Source organism: Balaenoptera acutorostrata, chromosome 19 (assembly GCF_949987535.1).
Source record: "Balaenoptera acutorostrata chromosome 19, mBalAcu1.1, whole genome shotgun sequence".
Classification (NCBI taxonomy): domain Eukaryota; kingdom Metazoa; phylum Chordata; class Mammalia; order Artiodactyla; family Balaenopteridae; genus Balaenoptera; species Balaenoptera acutorostrata.
The window spans coordinates 61,465,465-61,488,906 of NC_080082.1; the positions used below are offsets into that span (position 1 = coordinate 61,465,465).

Below are 23,442 nucleotides of genomic sequence, written 5' to 3' on the forward strand. Positions count from 1 at the left end.
TTTCTGCATTCCCTCCCTTCCCTAATTAGCAACTGTTTGAATCTGCCCTTTGGAACTCAGGGAAGGTCAAGGAGGCTGAATGATGACTATTTTCTACAAACAAGAACCAGGGACACAGAAAGGACTTGTACCCAGGAGGGCCCCATAGGGTCCTGCTCCACTATAACTCCACATCAGTTCCTCAGACCACAGTGTTGCTTCAGCCTCACTGGCAGGACTCCAACATGCTCACAAAAATAGCTTTTGATTTAAGCTGTTTTCAACTTCAAAGAGGAAGACATCTTAGGTTCCAACATATGTGGCCCGCACAATTGTAGCTTTTACCTTAAAACTGTGAGAGATAGTGTTACCAAACTCAAGTTCGTGTGCCCGATGCACAGGGAGGCCAAACTGAAACGTCAGGGTTTGGAGGAGAGAAAGCTTTACCGCAGTGCCAAGCAAGGAGAAAGGGTGGCTAATGTGCAAAAAAAAAACCAGCTCCCCAGTGGTTTTCAGGGAGAAGTTTTTCTTTCTTTTTTTTTTTTTTAATTAATTAATTAATTTATTTATGGCTGTGCTGGGTCTTCGTTTCTGTGTGAGGGCTTTCTCTAGTTGCGGAGAGCGGGGGCCACTCTTCATCGCAGTGCGCGGGCCTCTCACTGTCGCGGCCTCTCTTGTTGCGGAGCACAGGCTCCAAACGCGCAGGCTCAGCAGTTGTGGCTCACGGGCCCAGCTGCTCCACGGCATGTGGGATCTTCCCAGACCAGGGTTCGAACCCGCGTCCTCTGCATTGGCAGGCAGACTCTCAACCACTGCGCCACCGGAGAAGCCCCAGGGAGAAGTTTTTAATAGGCAAAATTTGGAGTGAGGGCTGCAGGGTGTGTGGCTTTCTTCTGATTGGTTGGTGGTGAGTTAACAGGGCGGGGTCCAGGAATCTTGCGCTTAGCCTTAAGTTACCATCCTCCACCTGAGTGGGACCTGAGTTCCTGCAGAACTCAAAAATATTGTTATGTATATATTCCTTCAGAAGGAACCAGGATCCTGCTTTAATCTCTGCACTATTATTTCTTGATTGCTCCTGCTTTGCTTCTGCATGCCCTTACTTCTCTGATTAGCAACTATGTGAATCTGCCTTTTGGTACTGAGGGAAGGTCTAGGAGGCTGAAGCCTATTTACTATAAACAAGAAGGGGGACATAGAAAGGATCTGTACCCGGTAGGGCCCGACAGTGTCCTGCTCTGTTTCAACAGTAACTTAAAGTAAGCAGGAAGCAACAGGGCTACATAGAAGAAACAGGAAAGCACTTCCAAACCCTGAAAACCCAGAGGCACTGAAAGCGAAACTCTGGCCCCGCCCCTGCTTTGGCTCCACCCCTGCTTTGGGCCCGCCCAAGCCCGGCCTCTTTTACGTCTCTACGTTCCCGCCCAGCCCAGGCCCCGCCTCCAAGTTGCCCCGCCTCTTCCCTTGGCGCTCATGCGCAGTTTCCTGCAGACCCCGGAAGCGGTTACTGCGGAGCGAAGGTCGCCCTACGGGATCGTGAGTTTCATCTTTCTTGTTTAAACCTGCGCTTTGCGTTACCCCGTCCTCCATACCTGGGTCTGAGGGTCTATCGGGATCTTAAAATCCTGGCACTCCTCCTCCACCCAAAGTAAATGCAGAAGTCGCCAGTGAGAGGGGGGAGGGGGAAGGGGTGGGGTAGGGAGGTGCCGCTTCTCTTTCTTTTTGAAATGCGCGAGCTGAATCCCTGCCTTGCGCGCCCCTCAGACTCGCCCTCTCTGCCCCTGGAGGGCAGCGCCAACTGCCCCGCTGCAGCAGAGGCCGCGTCCTCTTTATGGTCCTGGGATTCTGGAGAGTCCGCTCCGTTTCCTAAACACACCCACTTCCCTTCACTTCTCACACTCCTCAGCCGGGTCTTTCCGCTCCCCAGGCCTCCCCTTGTTAGTCACCGCCTCTTCTCACCTTACATTGGGGGAAGAGGCTAAAAAAGGGCCTGTCTTGAGTCACCCAGAGTTTTTCTGTCCCAAATTCTACCCCACTGGATAATGTGCTCTATTAATGTGGAATTAATAGGCGGGCATCTAATCCCATCTGTTGACTAAAAAAAAAAAAAACACCACCTAGAAGTTGAGAATTACGTTTTATTTGGCAGACAGATCTGAGGACTTAAGCCCAGAAGACAGCCTCTCAGATCGCTCTGAGGGACCGCTCCCAAGAGGTTAGGGAGGAGCCAGGGTATATAGGGGTTTTGCAACAAAAACCGGGTAGTGAGAACATCAAAAGATTAGTTAATTTAAGAAAAACAGACATCTCAAGTTAATGAATTTAGTGCTTTTCTGTGTATGGGAAGATGCGAGTCTGGGCTCACTGAAATCATTTCCTTTGGTACGCACCTTAGCTATCTAGGGCCGGCATCCTGCTTTTCTCCACCCTGAATCCCCTTAGGGAGTACAGTCGGGGTGGCTGCAGTGGCTCTTGGCTTGATGGCTGCAACGTCCTTTGTTTAATTGGTATGGCAGGAGACGTTCTTCATCCACACATCCCATTCCTGGGTGAATGACGCACAGACCCACTGAGAGAATGAGGAAAATGAGAAAAGAAGAATGAGGGAGAACCATAAATAGATGGCAAAGTGAAGGATAGATGGATGAACTTGCAAAGAGACAGAGTTACTGCCCTAAAAAATAGCCAATTATTTTACCAGCAGAATGGGTTTATTAAGGAATTGCAATACATGACAGGCAGACAGTAGCAAAACACCATAGGCAAGTCCAACAAGTCAAGGAGAGGAATGTTGCTTTATAGAGAAAAAGGAGGAAGTTGGGAGTGGTGGTTTTGAACAAAAGTCCCTTGGAGGGAAGCGGAGAGTTTGGAGTTCGCAAGGCGTTTCCCATTGGCTGGGTTTGTTGCTGGGCGGCTAGGAGAATAATTCTTGTTTGAGATCTGTAATTGATGTCTTCCTGTGGGCCTTTGTAATTGACTTCTAGTGGTAGGGCCTGAGGGCTTTCCCTTAAAGCCTCCAGATTGATGAGGTTTTCCTTATTGTGTTTCACAGAGTGAAAGAATAAACTGAGAAAATAGCAGGGGGAGAAAAGAAGATACAGATTATTTAGAGTGTGTGTGGAGGGTCCTCTAGGGAGATGAAGGGGAGCAAAATAGGGAGAGGAGGCCCTTGATCAGCAAGACGAGCGTGGATAATAAAGGGAGACGCGGGGCATTTTACCCAGAGTGGGGAAAACGGATAAAAGAGTTGGGCAGCAACTTTGAGCTGGTACAGAAAGAAGGGGCAACGGGGGACAAGAGGAGCAGAGCAAGCCGGGGGTGCCAGAGGGTGGGGACGTGTCGGGTGTAACAGGAAAAGAGCGAACATAACAGAGAGCAAAGATGGGGGAAAAGAAAGAGGCAGAAATACATGAAGATTTGAGACTATCCAGGGAGACTGGGCGGAAAGCAACAAGAGGGGAAACAAGTTGCCAGAATGGAGTAGAACAGGTGTGAGAGGAGGAATAAGACAGAGAAGGGGAGAAACGGCAGGACAGGGGAGGAGACCAAAATGAGCAAAAAACCTAAGAGGAAAACACAGAACAGCCAACAGAAATAATGGGAGAGGGAAACAGGTAGCTGTGAAGAGAGGGAGCCAGATGAGTGGTGAGTTGATTGGATGTGGGTGATGAAGTGGCGAGATATATTTATTTGTGACTTCTAATATAGTGCATTGAAAATGTGGTTAAAATATGCATGAAAATGACATTTGCAAAACTCCTTTCTAAAAGGCTTGTGCATTTTGTAATTATTTGTATCAGAAGATAACTTCCATTTGCAGTTGAGGGAGCAGTGATTTGACTCGGTTGTGGGTCACCCTCTTCCCTTTTCCTAGCATGGGGTGGAGGGTCAGGGAGATGAGAAGGAGGGCAAGAAATGACTGTCACTATGTGGTGACCTTTGTTTGTTTGTCTTTGGCCGCACCTCGCAGCTTTCGGGGATCTTAGTTCCCCTACCAGGGATCGAACCCATGTCCCCTGCAGTGAAAGCGCAGAGTCCTAACCACTGGACCGCAGGGGAAGTCCCTACATGGTGCCTTTTTATTTTATTTTTTGTATTTTAAAGCTTTTATTTAATTTTTTTATTTTTGGCCGCACCACACAGCATGTGGGATATTATTTCCCCGACCGAGGATCGAACCCGTGCCCCCGGCATTGGAAGCGTGGAGTCTTAACCACTGGACCACCAGGGAAGTCCCCATGGTGCCTTTTTAAAGGAACATTAAAAGTGCTGTTTTTCATAATAGATTTACTTTTTTCTTCCTAATTCCTTTACAGTTAATACATTGCTTTTTTTGAAGCTTGAAAGAAATCTTTGTTTATTCAGTTTACACTTTTCTATAAATAATTTTTAACTTCTGACATAAGCTCTGGCGGCCTTCTATAAGCAGCTCATGGCATTCTTTTCAAAATATGACATACTTTCATTTTTAAAAAATTTGACTACATAATTCATTAGATTTTTTTTTTCCTTCAATTTTTGCACTATTTTCCTTTTAAATTGTGTCCAGTACAGACTGAGGCCTGCAGGCTCTCTGCTCTTTGTCGGAAATATTCTTTGGACTCTAGTAAATAAATTTAGCTTCTTCCAATGTATACTTTGGTAAGGGTGTCAATGATCTTTTGTCTTAACAGTCTAAACCTAGTTTAACCTGCTACCGTAAAATTCCATTTTTTAAATTTTTATGTGACCTATTAAAATAGTGAGCCGTGAGCTACCAAGTAGATGTTTCCCTCAAGTCCCTCTTGTCCGCTCTCTGCAAATGTTGAAGGATGGTCTGGATTGACCTGGAACCTTCTTCCAACAGAGCCCAGCAGTTCATGATGGAGAAATTTCCTCAGAGCTTATTTCTGTAAGTGACCCTCTAGCAGTGCTGTCAGCAGCAATTGCTATGTTCAGAATTATGTACTTTGTAAATGTTTTACTGTGATTTTTCTGGAAAAGAGGAGTTCATTGCTTGAGATCAATGTGATCGGACCTTGAAATAGAAGTTTCCTTTGCTCAGGCATGTGAAAGATGGTCCTGGAATTTTTTTTTTTTTTTAAGATTTTTGGATGTGGACCATTTTTAAAGTCTTTATTGAATTTGTTACAATATTGGTTCTGTTTTATTATTTGGTTTTTTGGCCGCGAGGCATGTGGGATCCCGACTCCCCGACCAGGGATCGAACCTGCACCCCCTGCGTTGGAAGGTGAAGTCTTAACCACGGGACCGCCAGGGAAGTCCCGGAATTTTTTTTTTTAATTTAATTTAATTAATTAATTAATTTATTTATTTATTTATGGCTGCGTTGCGTCCTCGTTGCTGCGTGCGGGCTTTCTCTAGTTACGTGAGTGGGGGCTACTCTAAGTTGCAGTGCTCGGGCTTTTCATTGCGGTGGCTTCTCTTGTTGCGGAGGGCAGGCTCAGTAGTTGTGGCTCGCGGGCTCAGTAGTTGTGGCTCGCGGGCTCTAGAACACACGCTCAGTAGCTGTGGCGCATGGGCTTAGTTGCTCCGCGGCATGTGGGATCCTCCCAGACCAGGGCTCGAACCCGTGTCCGCTGCATTGGCAGGCAGATTCTCAACCACTGCGCCACCAGGGAAGTCCCAGTCCTGGAATTTTTAAGGGAGATCAATAAGGCTGAACTCTGCCCACTGGCCCCTCCGGGCCACCTTTTCAGAATTCAGTTCCGTCTGGTTCTGCTCACTCAGCTCAGACCTTCTCAGGGTAACTTGATGAAATGACCCCCTCTCCGGGGCCCAGTGAGCCCACGTCAACGAGGAGATGATGGGCTAAAGCAGCAGCTCTGAATCTGAGTGATACCAACCCCTGAAATGGTTAGTAAGATTCAGTGTGTGTCTGCGTGTGGCAGTTCTTGGATGGAGTGCCCAGTTGCCATGATAATTTTTTTAATGGGTCCTAATCCTCCAAAACGAGGGTGGAGGGGGGAAGGTTGGAAGCAGGGGCACGGGCTCAGACAGCGAGACCATCTTTCGAGGGCTTATCCCTGCCTTAGAGTTATCAGGGGTAAGTCTGTGGGTAAATCATGCCACTGCCTGGCATTGGATCCTCCATTAGCTCTCCTCATCATCAGGACAAAATCCCGACTCCTCCCTGTGGCTGCTCAGCCCTGTGTCCTCCTCAGGGCCCTGCCAGGGTCTCCAGCCTCATCCTGGGCGCTGACCCTGTTCTCACAGTTCATTCTGCTGCAGTCACATTTGCCGTTTCTCTGGTCCCAGACACCAAAACCTTTTCTGTCTTAAGTCCCTGCTCTTACCCTGTGTCCCTAAATCGTCCTGGCTCTGGCCCTTTCTCCTCCTTTAGGTCTAGGCTTAGAGATGTGTTGCCACCCCTCCAGGCCATTCATGTAAGGTTCCCTTCACCAGGCAATATCTGTCACGTTAATGCTGGTTTTATTGTTTCCAGATCGGTCACTCATAACAGAAATGCTCTTCTCTGTTGATTATTTTCAGTCGTTCCCGTTTCCCCTCCATTGGAGGGCACAGAGTCTATCTTGCTTACAGAACAGCTGCCGCCTCTTACGTTGGGGTTGGGCTTCGACGCTCGGGCTGTGGGTTGGGCTGAGTACTCCTCAGCATAGATCAAGAGGCAGGGATGAGGATGGGTGCCGTGTTGCTTCTGGAAATTTCAGCACCAGTTAATCTAAACCACCTGTGCTTCCTTATTTTACTCAAAAAGGAGCAAATCCCTGAGTACCTGGTGTCCTCACCCAGTGTGCTGAGGTGTCCCCACGTTCGGCCTGCTGTGTCATTGTCTTACTTTATAAACCCCAGGGCTTCCAGACTGTGCGTGTCACCAGGGACCAGTTACCATCTTGGGCAGGAGCTTTGCCTTCCACCAGCTCACCTTCTCAGAGTCAGGGACCCTAATTTCCCTTCAGCAAGGGTGGGGACAAGGTCAGGAACCTAAGGGGGCATGAAAGAGGCACCCGCTTAAGAGGTAGGGACTCCTCTAAGTTGCTGTGAGTGGGAGAAGACGAGACAATGGTAGCCTCTTCGAAGAGATCTGGGGCTTCTCTCTCTCTCTCTGACATCCTCACTGAACTCACTACAGCCAATTTTCAGCTGTGGGTTTTTTGGGGGTTTTTTTGGCCACACCCCTCGGCTTGTGGGATCTTAGTTCCCGACCGACCAGGCAGCGAACCCGGGCCCTCGGCAGCGAGAGCTCGGAGCCCTAACCACTGGACCACCAGGGAATTCCCTCAACTGTTTTAAAACCGGAATGCGTGTTGTCCCCGGTTGCGGGCAGGTGTTCCCAGCAGGGCTCACTTCTTGGCCTCCATACTGAAGGCCCAGTGTCCTTCTGTTTGCAGTTTGCATGCAGTACTGCACTGTCTGTGTCCAGAGGTCCCTGTGATTTTCAGTCCAGTTTGCTCGTGTGGAGGCGGAGTAGAAAAGGGGGGAAGTGGAGGGGAGTCCGTAGGCCTCTACAGAAGGGCCGTGGAAGCTAGAGTGGGCCTCTAGATAAGCCCAATGAATAGTGTGTGCACCTGTCCCAAGTGTGTTTGCGGGATTAAAGGGGTGTGTGGAAGTGTTGGCAAGGTAGTCTAAGATCTGCGAAGAGCACGTGGAAATGGGTTAATGGGTAGTTACGGGGCCGCGTTTTGGGGTGCCACTGTCTTAGGTCAGGTTCACTGGGACACAGATGCCAAGACTGAGATTTGCATATGTGGGTTTAACGGGGAAACTCATGGGCACACTTGAGGAATGACGGAAGTGGGATTCGGCCGAGAGAAACGATATCCCGCAACGTTAGAACCAAGGCCTGTGCTGAGCCCACAGGGAGCTGTGGGTGCAGGAGGACGGGTGCCTTGGTCCTGAGGGGCTGGATCTAGCGGGCGCCCCCCAGCACCCACTCCACACGGTGACTTCCGTGGGGTTTGCAGGAATCACTGCCCAACCCAGAGGATTTATAGGGAACGTCTCAGAGCATATTTGGGGGGTACCTTTGGTATCTGGGGTTATTTTGAGTCGCAAGGCTGAAAGGTTTCACACGCATTTTGGAAGACTCACGTGAGAATTCGGAGTGTTTCTGAAAGATGCTGGCGTCTCAGTGGGGCATGTGCATCCTTGTAGACATCTCTTTTTCTTTGGTAGATTTTGGTCGTGCCAGTGTTTGGGGTGGAGTCATTATGAATGAAGACATGATGTCTTGTTTCAGTAGGTCCTTGGGTGTCTCTCTATGTGTTATTCCGTTGTGAGTTCATGAGTTATTGGGGCTTGTGGGATTTCATAGCAGGAGCGGGGTTCATCATGGAGTATCTGGGGAGGCTGTGAGACCCCATGGGAGTTTGTAAGAGCATCTGATTCCAGAAGGGGTTCAACAGCTCAGCTGGCAGATGGTTTCCATTAGGGAGAACTTACTGGGAGTGGGTAGGCAAAACACGAAAAGAGAGCTTACAAGGGGGCCATGATGCAGGGAAAGATCTGTGAAAAATCAGAGGGCAGTGACACCCCAGCGAAACACCTGCAGCAGAAAGGCTCCTCACTCTTTTTGGTTTTTTTTTTGAACTATAGTTGATTTATAGTTGTGTTAGTTTCAGGTATACAGCATAGTGATTCAGTTTTATACATATATATAGAGAATATATATATAAGAATATATATATACTTTTTCAGATTCTTTTCCCTTATAGGTTACTATAAAATAAAGAGTATAGTTCCCTGTACTATATAGTGGGTCCTTATTGGTCACATGTTTTATATGCAGTAGTCAATATTTTAATCCCAAACTCCTAATTTATCCCTCCCCCCTCCTCTCCCCTTCAGTAACCATAAGTTTGTTTTCTGTGTGGGTCTATTTGTTTTGTAAATCAGTTCATTTGTATATTTTTCTTTTTTTTTTAGATTCCGCATATAACCGATACGATATTTGTCTTTCTCTGTCTGGCTTTACTTCACTTAGTATGAGGATCTTTAGGTCTAGGTCACACTCTCCTTGAAAAGATACAGCCTAGCTTCCTTGCTGCTGGGCCAGTGGGGATTACTCTCTGCTGGTCACGCGTACCACCACCCACCCAGCCACGCAGCGTCACCGTGCACCTGGGCGAGCACAGAGGCCAGATGTTCCAAACTCACTCTGCAACAAGGATATACCTTCAGCGAGGGGGAGCGCGAGGTCCTGGGTAGGCAGCTGGGGAGAGGATGGGGAGTGCTGGCTTTCGGGGGCGACAGCCCTGGTAGTGGCAGGGAGACTCGGGAATTGGACAAGGGGAAGCTCTGTTCATCCTCACTGGGGGACCCTCTCTTCAGCAGTGACTAGTATAGAACAGCGTGAGCCGGTGGGCTCATATTCAGAGAAAGGGTATCTTCTTTCCGACCAACACACTTGCCCTCAGCGCACCCTTCTCCCTCTCCCTTTGCTCTCTTCTCTAGAACAGCGAAGGTGATGCTTCCGCAGGTGAGTGACCTGAGGTTGGAAACATGGTTTGTCTATTTGTGCCTCTCCTGTGTCCCCTCCCTTCAGGCCTTCCGCCGTTCTCTCTAATGTTCTGTTCAGACACACACACTTCCTGCTGTCCAACCCTCAGTTTGCACAATCCCAAGACCCTGGGATTGGGGGCTGTGACCATTAAAGCCAATGTCATAGCAAAGTGAGAATTTACACACCAGGATCCTTCCTCCATTGCGGAGTCTGGGCAGCCAGGAGGCCTCTTCTCTTTCTGCCGAGCATAGCCTCTTTCTTTGCTAACGTGCATCTCTCCTCTCCTCCTGTGGCAGCCACCTGTGGATCAGCTCACTGCGATCCTGGCGGAACTTGCACTTGCCACCTTTTGAGAGGGAGGAGAGTGATCTGAGTGAAGGACTCTCAGCTTGACCACCCTCCCCCTCTGCTCCTGGTCAGCTCCCCCCTCACTTGTGATGAAGGCTAATCAGTCCCCCAGAATGAAGGCCACACCAGAGGGCATACGAGTAGCCCTTGTTGTGTGTCTGACCTGGCAGTTGTGCCCCAGTTGCCAGCCCCACTCACAGTCTCCAGACAGTATGGCATCCTTCCTCCACTGCATCTTCAGTTTGCCTATCTCAGCAATTGTTTTGGTCGTTTGTTGTTGTCGTTTTTGTATTGTTTTTTTGTTTGTGTTTTTTTATTGATGTATAGTTGATTAACAATGTTGTGTTACTTTCAGGTGTACAGCAAAGTGATTCAGTTATTTATATATATATATATATATATATATATATATATATATATATATATATATATATATATATATATATTCTCTTTCAGATTCTTTTCTGTTATAGAAAAGAATAACTCTGTTCACTATCTTGTACAAGATAGTGAATAGAGTTCCCTGTGCTATACAGTACGTCCTTGTTGGTTATCTATTTTAGACATAGTAGTGTGTATGTGTTAACCCCAGTGTTTTGGTCATTTGTAATGGTGGTATTGTCCATCTTAAACACCCTCCCCAAAGTTTTTATTCACTCCTTTCTTCCGTCTTTAAAACAAGACATTCTCTATTAACTACATTTCCTTCTCTAGTAAGTACCCCTTTTCTGTGCTCCGTTTCAGAGCACAAGGCCCTAAAAACTTGTTTATATTCTTCAGTTCTTCACTTGAACCTCATCCAATTAAGCTTTCGCATCCTCCGTGTCACTGACACTTTCTTCTTCAGAGTCACTGATGACCTCCTCGTTTCTTTTTTTTTTTAAATTTATTTTATTGAAGTGTAGTTGATTTACAATGTTGTGTTAATTTCTGCTGTACAGCAAAGTGATTCATTTTTATATATCTGTACTTTTTCATGTTCTTTTCTGTTATGGTTTAATACAGGATATTGAATATAGTTCCCCTTGGCAACCACCAGTCTGTTCTCCATGTCCATGATTCTGTTTCTGTTTTGTAGATGAGTTTGTGTCATATTTTATTTATTTATTTATTTATAAATTATTTATTTATTTTATTTATTTTTGGCTGCATTGGGTCTTTGTTGCTGCGCGCGGGCTTTCTCTGGTTGCGGTGAGCAGGGGCCACTCTTCATCGCGGTGCACAGGCTCCTCATTGCGGTGGCTTCTCTTGTTGCAGGGCATGGGCTCTAGGTGCGCAAGCTCAGTTGTTGTGGCACACGTGCTCTAGAGCACAGGCTCAGTAGTTGTGGTGCATGGGCTTATTTGCTCCACGGCATGTGGGGTCTTCCCGGACCAGGGATCGAATCCATGTCCCCTGCATTGGCAGGTGGATTCTTAACCACTGCGCCACCAGGGAAGCCCCTTGTGTCATTTTAGATTCCACACATAAGTGATATTATATGTTGTCTTTCTCTGACTTACTTCACTCAGCGTGACAATCTCTAGGTCCATCCCTGTTATTGCAAATGGCATTATTTCATTCTTTTTTATGGCTGAGTAGTATTCCATTGTGTGTGTGTGTGTGTGTGTGTATACACACACCATATCTTCTTTATCCATTCATCTGTCAGTGAACACTTAGGTTGTTTTCATGTCTTGGTTACTGTGAATAATACTGCTCTGAACATAGGGGTGCATGTATCTTTTTGACTTGTAGTTTTGTCTGGATATATGCCCAGAAGCAGGATTGCTGGATCATATGACAACTCTATTTTTAGTTTTTGAGGAACCTCCATACTGTTTTCTATGGTAGCTGCACCGGTTTACATTCTCACCGACAGTGTATGACCTCGTTTCTAAATCCAGTATTTAACTTCCTGCGCACATTTGCTTTTCCTGTCAGCAGCAGGTGGCACAGGTCCTCACTCCCTCTTCCTTGAAACACTTTTTTTCCATGGGTTTGAGGACGTCCCACTAACCTTTATAAGCCTATCTACCTATTTGTTTTATACTTTTCTCCCCTCCCTGTTCCCTTCTTAGTTCCCTCTGCTGAATTCCTGACCTCCCCGGTCTCTGAATGTGGGTGCATCCCAAGGCTGAGTCCTGGAACCTCTTCTCTGTCTATACCCGCTGCCTTTCCTCATCATCTCGTCATATGGCTTTTAGCACCACCTACGTGTCTTGCAATTTATCCTCTCCATCCAGACCTCTGCCTGTAACTGTCAATCCTGTGTCCAGCTGTCTCCTCGACATCTCTGCTGGGGACGTCTAACAGGCATCTCCACCTTAATTTGTCCGAAACTGGTCTTGACCTCCCCCAGCCCTGTTCCCTCTGCCGTCCTCCACATCTCAGTTAAGGGCGACCCTGTGAATATCTCGGCATGATCTGAAGTATGTATTACATTATTTGTAAGTGTTTTAATGTATAAGATAAAAGAAATATTAGATGTTTACTTAAAGTGAGAGAAACAATACATAGTTTCTAAAATTCTTTTGAGAGATGGGAGAAACGTGTTTGGAGACCAAGGCCCTTCCTCATCAGCTTCCCGCCGTGCCTCTCGGACCTCCCCTCCCGCCCGCCTCCTCCTCCTCACCCTGCTCCAGCCACCCAGCCCTCTTTCCCTCTCCAGGGATGAAGTCTGTACTCTCAGGGCCCTCGCGGGGGTGTCTCTCTGCCTAGAACTATCGGACTCAGGAGACGCAGGTGGCAAACACGCGTCCTCCCCCAGGCCTTTGGTCTGATGTCAGCGTCTGAGTGGAGCCTTCTCTGACCACCCCCCTCCCATTTAACATGCCAGCCACACCCTCCCCCCCACCTCTGGTCCATGATGCGTGCTTGACGTGTTTTCTTCTGCCCCTTCCCCTTCCACAGCTGGGTCCTGGTGACAGCAGTTCACCACGGGTCGAAAAGAGACAGAAAGAAGGTGGGAGACGGGCTCGGCTTGCCCCCTCTGAGTGGTGCTCAGCCCCGGCTTCACGTTAGATGGATGAGGCATTTTGCACATACGTGTTTTTTACCCCTCCCCCATCAAAGAGTGTCCTCAGATTTAGTTGGGTGGGGCATAGCCCCAGAAATGTTTTAGAGTGCCCCCAGGTGATTCTGGTCTGTGTCCTGCACTGAGCGCCAGGGCTCTGCATCTTCCATTCCTGAGGCTGAGATTAGCCTCTGGGAGAGGCAAGGGGGCTCTGCTCCGCGTGGGGATGGACCAGGGCTGGTCTGTGACCTGCAGGGGGTCGTCGGGTCCAGCTGAGGTGCCCGCTGCTGCTGTGTACATGGGGGCCTCACCAGGAGGGGAGCCTGATCTGAAGGAAAGGGTGGGAAACTCCCGTGTTGGTCTCTGTGTGGGAGTTTACTGTCCTGAGTCCCTCCTGGGACCGTGGGCAGCAGGGGACTGTCTGTTCCGCATGCTGAGGTCTTCCCTGTGTGTGTGGTGGTGACTCAGGAAGCGGGTGTGTTGATTCCAAGCATTAAACACCATCTTTTCCACTTTAAAGGTCGACTTCAAAGACTCATATTGCCTGAGGAAGAAGCCCGGAAGAGGAGGAAGAGGAAAGAAAGAGGAGTCTGGAATGGCTCTTTCTCAGGTAAAGTCATATTCTCAGTTGATTTCTCTGTCCTTCCTGAAATGCCCTTCTTTGGACTCGCCGATCTTGTCTGACTCTGAAGTATCCCGCCTGACACCTGTACATTCACACCCACCCAGGTCCTTCCCTCAGGGCCTGTCATCTCCACTTAGATTCTGCCTCATGATGACCCAGTGACGTGGAACTTGAAGAAGCTCCATTGTGGTCATCGAGAGACAACTCTTATTTCAGTAAATTTAAGTGTGTATATGTGTCTGCATGAGTGCTTGGATGCACAAGCCCGTGGTTTTTATAAAATACATACCATTATTTCTAAATAAGTTAGGTATGGGATTCCCTGGTGGTCCAGTGGTTAAGACTCCACGCTTCCACTGCGGGGGGCACAGGTTCAGTCCCTGGTCGGGGAACTAAGACCCCACAAGCTGCGTGGCGCAGCCAAAAAAATTAAAAATAAATAAATAAATAAGTAAGTTATATATTATTTAGTTGTTGAAATTATATCTTAAGTATTTTTCATTGTGTTAAATTTTTTCTACACTATGACATTAATGAGTTAAATAGTTATAAAAAGAGTAACATGTATGTGCGTGTGTTTGCATGTCTGCATGATGACATTTTATGTAGTTCTAGGTTGTTAGCCTTGAACTTGTTTCAAGTTTCCTCAGGGAACCCTCTGTCAGTGTACCTTTGATGCTTTTATATGACTTAAATTCTTTACGTTTAAATTCAGAATCTAAACACCTGGGTTTATATGTTTGTTCTACCATCTTTAGCAGTTTGACCTGAGGCAAATTTCTTAGAATGTCTGTGACACAGCTGTCTCTACCTTAAGATGGATGGGACCAGATCTTTTTTTTTTTTTTTAATTTAAAAAAGTTGTTTTAAATTTTATATTGGAGTATAGTTGATTAACAATGTTGTGTTAGTTTCAAGTGTACAGCAAAGTGATTCAGTTATACATACACAGGTATCTGTTCTTTTTCAAATTCTTTTCCCATTTAGGTGATTACAGAGTATTGGGCAGGGTCGCTTGTGCTATACAGTAGGTTCTTGTTGGTTATCTATTTTATTTTATTTTATTTTATTTTATTTTTTTTATTTTTATTTTTTTTTATTATTTATTTTTATTTATGGCTGTGTTGGGTCTTAGTTCCTGTGCGAGGGCTTTCTCCAGTTGTGGCAAGCGGGGGCCACTCTTCATCGCGGTGCGCGGGCCTCTCACTATCGTGGCCTCTCTTGTTGCGGAGCACAGGCTCCAGACGCGCAGGCTCAGTAATTGTGGCTCAGGGGCCCAGCTGCTCTGCGGCATGTGGGATCTTCCCAGACCAGGGCTCGAACCCGTGTCCCCTGCATTGGCAGGCGGATTCTTAACCACTGCGCCACCAGGGAAGCCCCCTTATTTTATTTTTTATTTTTTTAAATTTATGTATTTATTTATTTATTTTTGGCTGCGTTGGGTCTTTGTTGCTGCGCATGGGCTTTTCTCTAGTTGCAGCGAGTGCGGACTACTCTTCTTCACGGTGCACGGGCTTCTCATTGCGGTGGCCTCTCTTGTTGCGGAGCATGGGCTCTAGGCGCACGGGCTCAGTAGTTGTGGCTCACAGGCTTAGTTGCTCCGTGGCATGTGGGATCTTCCTGGACCAGGGCTTGAACCCATGTCCCCTGCATTGGCAGGTGGATTCTTTACCACTGCGCCACCAGGGAAGTCCCTGGTTATCTATTTTAAACATAGCACTGTGTGCATTGTCAATCCCAAACTCCCAATTTATCCCTCCCCCCTCTCTGACCAGATCTTTTTATTATGTTTTTTTAAATTTTACTTATTTATATATTTTTAAAATAATTTTTATTGGAGTATAGTTGATTTACAATGTTGTGTTAGTTTCAGGTGTGCAGCAAAGTGAATCAGTTATACATATACATATATCCATTCTTTTTCAGATTCTTTTCCCGTATAGGTTATTACAGACTATTGAGTAAAGTTCCCTGTGCTATACAGTAGATCGTTGTTGTTTATCTATTTTATATACGGTAGTGTGTGTATGTTAATCCCAAACTGCTAATTTATTCCCACTCCCACCCCACCTTTCCCCTTGGTAACCTTAAGTTTGTTTTCTATGTCTGTGAGTCTGTTTCTGTTTTGTTTATTTATTTATTTTAATATTTTAATTTTATTGGAATATAGTTGATTTACAATGTTGTGTTACTTTCAGGTGTGCAGAAAAGTGAATCGGTTATACATATATCCACTCTTTTTTAGATTCTTTTAAGTTTTTTAAATTAATTTTTATTGAAGTAGAGTTGGTTTACAATGTTGTGTTAGTTTCTACTGTACAGCAAAATGAATCAGCTGTACATATACATATATCCCCTCTTTTTTGGATTTCCTTCCCATTTAGGTCACCACAGTGCATTAAGTAGAGTTTCCTGTGCTATACAGTATGTTCTCATTAGTTATCTATTTTATATGTAGTATCAGTAGTGTATATGTGTTAATCCCAATCTCCCAATTCCTCCCACTCTCCCCCTTTTCCCCCTTGGTATCCATACAGTTGTTTTCTACATCTGTGTCCCTATTTCTGCTTTGCAAATAAGATCATCTATACCATTTTTCTAGATTCCACATATATACGTTAATATATGATACTTGTTTTTCTCTTTCTGACTTACTTCACGCTGTATGACAGTCTCTAGGTCCATCCATGTCTCTACAAGTGACCCAATTTCGTTCCTTTTTATGGCTGAGTAATATCCCATTGTATATATGTACCACATCTTCTTTATCCATTCCTCTGCCGATGGACATTTAGGTTGCTTCCATGACCTGGCTATTGTAAATAGTGCTGCTGTGAACATTGGGGTGCATGTGTCTTTTTGAATTATGGTTTTCTCAGGGTATATGCCCAGTAGTGGAATCGCTGGGTCAGATATTTTTAAATTTGGTATTATGTTATTATACGAGTTAGTACATGCAGAGCATTTAGAGGAATGCGTAGCACATGAGAAGTGTTCAAACACTTTTTGAGATTACTGTTGCTGTCATCACAGTTTCTTTAAAGTCACTATAGACATTGTCATCTCTGAAGATGTCATTCCTGCTTTTGTTCCTCTAGACATTGAATATCACTTGGTATGAGGAGAGTATCTCACATTTCTATACAGATAATCCTGTGTTGATTGTGTGTATGTGTTTCTTGTATTGTCCACAAAAATGGGAAATCCACACTGATTTAGAGGCTATCATAACCTCTTATGGAAAAGTATAATAAACCAAAATTAGGGACACATAACTTGCTCAAAAATACCGTTAAGTGGATCTGTAACAATACTCACTTCAGTCGAATCGATCCTTTCCCCTCTCTCTCCTCTTCTCATTTTGTGTGAAATTAAGGACTCTCCTCATGGCCCGTTGGTGAAATGTGTTTTCATTTCAGGCACAGTTGACATTCAAGGATGTGGCCATAGAATTCTCTCAGGAGGAGTGGGAATGCCTGGACCCTGGTCAGAGGGCCTTGTACAGGGACGTGATGTTGGAGACCTACAGGAACCTGCTCTCCCTGGGTGAGGATAACTTCCCTCCAGAAGTCGGGACCTATCCTTGGGTATCTTTGCATTTTCCTTTGTGTGCCTCTTGGGAACCCCTACACTGCCTGCCTAAGATCAAAGCCCTGTTGATTCAGAAATGAAAAGCTTCATAATGTAGCATGAAGACTTTGAACTTGTCCTTTCTTCGTATGATCTTCCCATTTCATGATAAAGGGTGATTCCAGAGCTTAAATATGCATAAAATCTTATGGCAAACTTAAAATATCCAGTTCCCCCTTTTCTAACCCTGTGCTTTTGATTCAGTAGTTCTTGGAAGAGAGCTAGATGTCTGCATATTATACTACGCTCTCTGCGTTCAGAAGGAGACAATCAGTGGTGAATTTTTGAAATTGTTTGTTTAGCTTTATTGAGGTATAGTTGTCAAATAAAATTGTAATATATTTAAAGCGTACAACGCAATGATTTGATATACATATACATTGTGAAAGGATTCCCATCAAGTTAATTAACATACGTTACCTCACATACTTACTTTTTTTTTTTTTCTTGGGGAGAACACTTAAGTTCTACTCTCGTAGCACATTTCAGTTTTATAGTATTATCCACTATAGTCATCACGTTTTACATGAAATTTTCAGACCTTATTCATCTTATGACGGAAATTGTGTGCCCTTTTACCAACCTCTCCCCATTTCCATAATCCCCAGCCCCAGGCAGCAGTTATTCTACTCTGTGTTTCTAGACCTGGTTTCTTCCCTCATCATTGTACTCCCTCCCATTGATTGACTGATTGATGGCTGCGCTGGGTCTTAGTTGCGGCATGCGGGCTCCTTAGTTGCGGCATGCATGCGGGATCTACTTCCCTTACCAGGGATCGAACCCAGGCCCCCTGCATTGGGAGCGCAGAGTCTTACCCACTGGACCGCCAGGGAAGTCCCTGCACTCCCTCCCTTTTAGATCTCTTCCTTTTTGCCCCATGTCCTATAGTTAAGAATGGGACAATATTATGCTACTTGCTAAGTCAGTTTCTCTTTTTTCCTAAGTCAACATTTTAAGTGTCCGAATACATTTATCTTCCCACAGATTGGCAAGTACAAACACTGCCCACATGCCCATTACTCCCTAGCCTCTACGCTTTTTAACTTTTTTTTTATTCTCTTTTTTTTTTAATTGAAGTGTACTTGATTTACAATGTTGTATTAATTTCTGCTGTTCAGCAGAGTGATTCAGTTATACATATATATACATTCTTTTTCACATTGTTTTCCATTATGGTTTACCCCAGGTTATTGAATATAGTTCCCTTGCTTATTTTTCAAAACACATTGTTTGTTTTCTTAGTTTTGAGAGTTCTTTGTATAACCTGGACACAAGTCCATGATGAGATATCTATCATGCAAATATTTTCCCCTAGTCTGTAGCTGGTGTTTTCATTTTCTTAACAGTGTCTTTTTTAAAAAACTTTTTAAAAATTGAAGTATAGTTGGGAATTCCCTGAAGGTCCAGTGGTTAGGACTCTGCACTCTCAATGCTGAGGGCCCAGGTTCAATCCCTGGTTGGGGAACTAAGATCCTGCAAGCCGCTTGGCCAAAAAATTGAAGTATAGTTTATTTACAGTGTTGTGTTAATTTCTGCTGTACAGCAAAGTGATTCAGTTATACATATATATATACATCCTTTTTTATATTCTTTTCCATTATGATTTATCACACAATATTGAATATAGTTCCCTGTGCTGTACAGTAGGACTTTGTTGTCTATTCATTCTGTATATAGTAGTTTGCATCTGCTAATTCCAAACTCCCAATCCATATCTCCCCCACTCACCCTCCCTCTTGGCAACCACATGTCTGTTCTCTATGTCTGTGAGTCTGTTTCTGTTTCATTTGTGCCTTTTTTTTTTTTTTTTTTTTTTTTTTTTGCCATGTGGCTTGCAGGATCTTAGTTCCCCCACCAGGGATTGAACCCTCACCCTCGGCAGTGAAAACACAGAGTCCTAACCACTGGACCGCCAGGAAAGTCCCATGCGCCATATTTTATATTCCACATATGAGTGATATCACATGGTATTTGTCTTTCTCTTTCAAAAAGTCAGTGGTCTTAATGTAAATTTCAGTTCTCGTTTTGTGTTGGTTCTGGAACAGAAGCCCTTGCTTTTTTTTTTCTTCAGAAGGATTTGTTGAGAATTTCACAAACAATAGTTTTGTATAATTGCGGTTACTTATTATTTATACCCTGATTTTATCATAGGTTACTAGAATGTTTTATTTACTAATTTTCTTTCTTTTTTAATTGAAGTATAGTTGATTTACAATGTTGTGTTAATTACTGCTGTCCAGCAGAGTGACTGAGTTATGCCTACACGTATATACATTCTTTTCCATGTCCTTTTCCATCATGTTTTATCACTGTTTGCTAATTTTAATTATGACTTATAGATGATGGCTTTTCAGTGGGTATCATGCAGTATAACTGACTCACATCACTGGTTAGTGTTGCAGAATGGCCATTCTGAGTGAATATAGTTCTACAACTTTTATAACTGGTATTCAGAGAATTACTGTATTTTTATAACATCGTTTTATTAAACTTCATTTCTACTTCTAAATTGCCATTTATTTATATTACTCATTAGTTAAAATTGTTATGACTTATTTACCATTAGAGTACTGTGCTTTAGCATTTATTGGTGCACAATCGATGTGCAGTAGATATGTGTAATATCTTTATCTCTTCAAATCTGAAACCGCCATATGTTTTCTGTGAAGTGGTATGTGCTTTGGGGTCATGGTACAAAAATACCACTTCTTTCAGGGCTAACATGGGTACACTGTGGGTGTTTCAGCCATTGATTGTTTAAAGTTGGCTTCCCTAAAATTAATTTGAAATACATGTAATCACCCTTTCTCTCTCTCTTTTTTTTTTTCCCCTAATTTATTCATTTTTGGCTGCGTTGGGTCTTCGTTGCTGCACGTGGGCTTTCTCTAGTTGCGGTGAGCGGGGGCTACTCTTCGTTGCGGCGCGTGGGCTTCTCATTGTGGTGGCTTCTCTTGTTGTGGAGCATGGGCTCTAGGCACGTGGGCTTCAGTAGTTGTGGCACATGGGCTCAGTAGTTGTGGCTCGTGGGCTCTAGAATGCAGGCTCAGTAGTTGTGGTGCATGGGCTTAGTTGCTCTGTGGCATGTGGGATCTTCCCGAACCAGGCATCGAACCATGTCCCCTGCATTGGCAGGCAGCTTCCTAACCACTGTGCCACCAGGGAAGTCCCACCCTTTCTTTATGAAAGAATCTCATTCCCTTTGTGTTCCTAAAAACTGAAGATCATGGTTGCAACATTTCTTAACTGTTCAAAATATGTAGTACTTCTGGTATAATATTATGTTCTTCAATATGAAATATTTCTTTCCAAACTGTAATTAATAGGAGACATACGATTCTTTATGTCTTGTAGATACCTCTCTTAAATGTGTGATCAAGGAATCAGCACCAAAAGAGAACAGTCATACAGGGGAAATGTTGCAAACAGTGTTGTTGGAAAGACATGAAAGCTGTGAGACTGAGGACTATGGCTATAGGGAAATCCAGAGAAATATGCGTGACTTTGAGTACCAGTGGAGAAGTGACAAAAGAAATTACAGAGGAGTGCCTGTCACCCATAAGAAAAATCTCACTGGTAGAAGAGATCAACATGGTAGAAGAGATGAAGGAAACAAGCCTATTGAAAACAAGCTCGGACTAAGCTTTCAGTCACATCTGGCTGAACTGCAGATATTTCCAAATGAAGGGCAATTTTATGAGTATCATCAAGTTGAGAAGTCTAACAACAGTGGTTCCTCATTTTCAGTACTTCGGAGAATTCTTCCGAGTGTCCAAACCAACATTTTTAATGAATATGGGAATGATTTCTGGCATTCTTCATTACTCACACAAGACCAGAAAGCATACATTAGGGAAAAACCTTACAAATATGATGAGTATGACAAAGCAGTTAATCATGGCTCACAACTCACTAACCATCAGGTAATCCACACAGGTGTGAAACCTTACAAATGTAATATATGTGGCAAAGCCTTTAATCAGAGCTCACATGTCACTAGACATCGAAGAATCCACACAAAAGGGAAACATCACAAGTGTGAGGAATGTGGTAAGGGCTTCAGTTACAGTTCACACCTTGTACGTCATCGCAGAATTCATACTGGAGAGAAACCCTACCAGTGTGGCGAGTGTGACAAAGCCTTTAGTGTGTATTCAAGTCTTATTTATCATCAGGTCGTCCATACTAGAGAGAAACCTTACAAATGTAATGAGTGTGGCAAAGTCTTCAGTCAGAGTTCAAGCCTTACTAATCATCGCAGGATTCATACTGGAGAGAAACCATACAAATGCAATAAATGTGGCAAAGCCTTTAATCAGAGCTCCCACCTCACTCGACATCAGGTCATGCACACTGGAGAGAAACCCTACAAATGTAGTGAGTGTGGGAAAGTCTTCACTCAAAACTCAAGCCTCGTAAGTCATCGGAGAATTCATACTGGGGAGAAGCCGTACAAATGTAACGAGTGCGGCAAAGCATTTGGTGTGTATTCAAGTCTTACTTATCATCAGGTCACCCATACTAGAGAGAAACCTTACAAATGTAATGAGTGTGGCAAGGTCTTCAGTCAGAGTTCAAGCCTTCCTAGTCATCGCCGGATTCATACCGGAGAGAAACCTTACAAATGTAATCAGTGCGGCAAATCCTTTATTCATTGCTCAAACTTCAACAGACATAAGAAAATCCACACTGGAGAGAAACCTTACCAATGCAGTGAGTGTGGCAAGGTCTTCACTCAAAACTCAAGCCTCGTAAGTCATCGGAGAATTCATGCTAGAGAGTAACCTGACCAATGTAACGAGTGTGGCAAAATAATACAAGTTCAAGCATGGATTGACACTAGAGAGTCCACACTAAAGAGAAATTACATCAGGGTAACATATAGGACAGAGGACTTGTACAGACTTCGCAACTGACTAGACATCAGAATATACATCTTTGATGAAGCCACAAGAACATAATGTGTGTATAAAGGCTCTTATCCGTAGATCAAAACTACAGAACATCGCAAGATTCCTACTGGAGAGCAGCCTTACACGTGTAATGAATGTGGGAAGGCTTTTTATTAAACATTCATGGCTTTGATGTCATGAGAGGATTTATACCTGAGAGAAACCAGGGAAATTTACTGAATGTGGAAAGGCCTTTAAGCAAGTGTCCCCTCAGGATTCACCAAAGAATTCATAATGGAAAGAAACTTTACAAACGTAATGGCTATTTAAAATTTCTTCAAGACTTTTCACAACAGAATCCACATCAGAGCATTCACATGAGGAATAACTAAGTCTCAAGTTTAGTCTGAAATATTGCATACTGCAGAATAAAATTACAAGTCAAAATATGTTAAAACTTAGGTAGATATATAGATAGATCCTGAGGATGTTATCCTATGGTTTCTTTTCTAAATCTCTTATAGTTTAAAGTAGTATGGTTTTACATTTCACGTTTAAAGCTATGACCAATTTTGAGCTAATATTTGTACAGGTGTGAAGTTTTGGTGGAGATTATTTCATTTTTTTTCCCTAGTATGGAAGATCAGTTGATATGGTGTAATTTTTTCAGATTCTTGCTTCATTCAGTTTTCTTGGTACCTTTGTCAAAACTCAGTTGGAAGTAATTGTGTGGGGCTGTTTCTGGGTTCTCTGTTTTGTTCCATCGTTCTGTATGTCTCACTCCACAAATAACAGTTTTGATTACTTTTTATCTTACTAGAAGTTTTTAATTGAATGAGTGATTCCAACCAATTTATTCTTCTTCAGATATTTTAGCTATTCTAGTTCCTTTGCCTTTCCATGTAAGTTTTAGAAAAATCTTGTTTGTGCCTACAAAATATCTTGATAGAAAATGCATTAAGCCTATGAGTTGGCGATCATTTGACATCATTTCTATGTTATGCCTTCCAATAAATGGCTGTAGTATGTGTATTTATTTGTCTGATCTTTGGTTTCTTTCACCAGTATTTTATGGATTTCAGCATCAAAATCTCGTCAACGTTTTGTTTGATTAACACATTTCTACTTTTTCTTTTTTGAATAATAGGAAATGTTATTTTTAACTTGTTTCCATGTGTTAATTGCTACTATGTAGAAATACAATAGATTTTTGAATGTTGATCTTTTATCCTCAGAACTTACTAGTCTCACTTATTCTAGAGGTTTTCGTAGATTCCTTGGACTTGGACTTGTCTGTATATATCATTTCATTAGTTTCCTAATGCAGCTTATTGACGAAAATTCAATTATCTGTCAAGAAGAAAAAAAAAAAGGGAATTTTATTCGCGCCAAATTGAGGGCTATAATCCAGGAAACAGATTCTCAGAAAGCTCTGAGAACTGTTCCAGCTGTTAGTGTTCAAGGTACAGTCATACACATTTTCGAGACAAAGGATCGTGCATCAAAATGACAT

The 23,442-nt window shown here is 43.8% G+C and overlaps 1 protein-coding gene and 1 non-coding gene across 2 annotated transcripts; both read left to right on the forward strand.

Annotated features, from left to right (window-relative positions):
* The first annotated feature begins 1,437 nt into the window (after window positions 1–1,437).
* LOC103018018 (zinc finger protein 347-like) lies at window positions 1,438–22,961 on the forward strand. The gene is made up of 4 exons (XM_057533548.1): window positions 1,438–1,515; window positions 13,306–13,395; window positions 16,830–16,956; window positions 20,392–22,961. Exons 1-4 carry the CDS (start codon window positions 1,453–1,455, stop codon window positions 21,819–21,821), a joined length of 1,710 nt encoding a protein of 569 aa, XP_057389531.1. The 5' UTR covers window positions 1,438–1,452; the 3' UTR covers window positions 21,822–22,961.
* Window positions 18,433–18,505, forward strand: TRNAE-CUC (transfer RNA glutamic acid (anticodon CUC)). Its single transcript has one exon. It is a non-coding gene; the product is annotated as a tRNA-Glu (tRNA).
* Window positions 22,962–23,442: the final 481 nt, after the last annotated feature.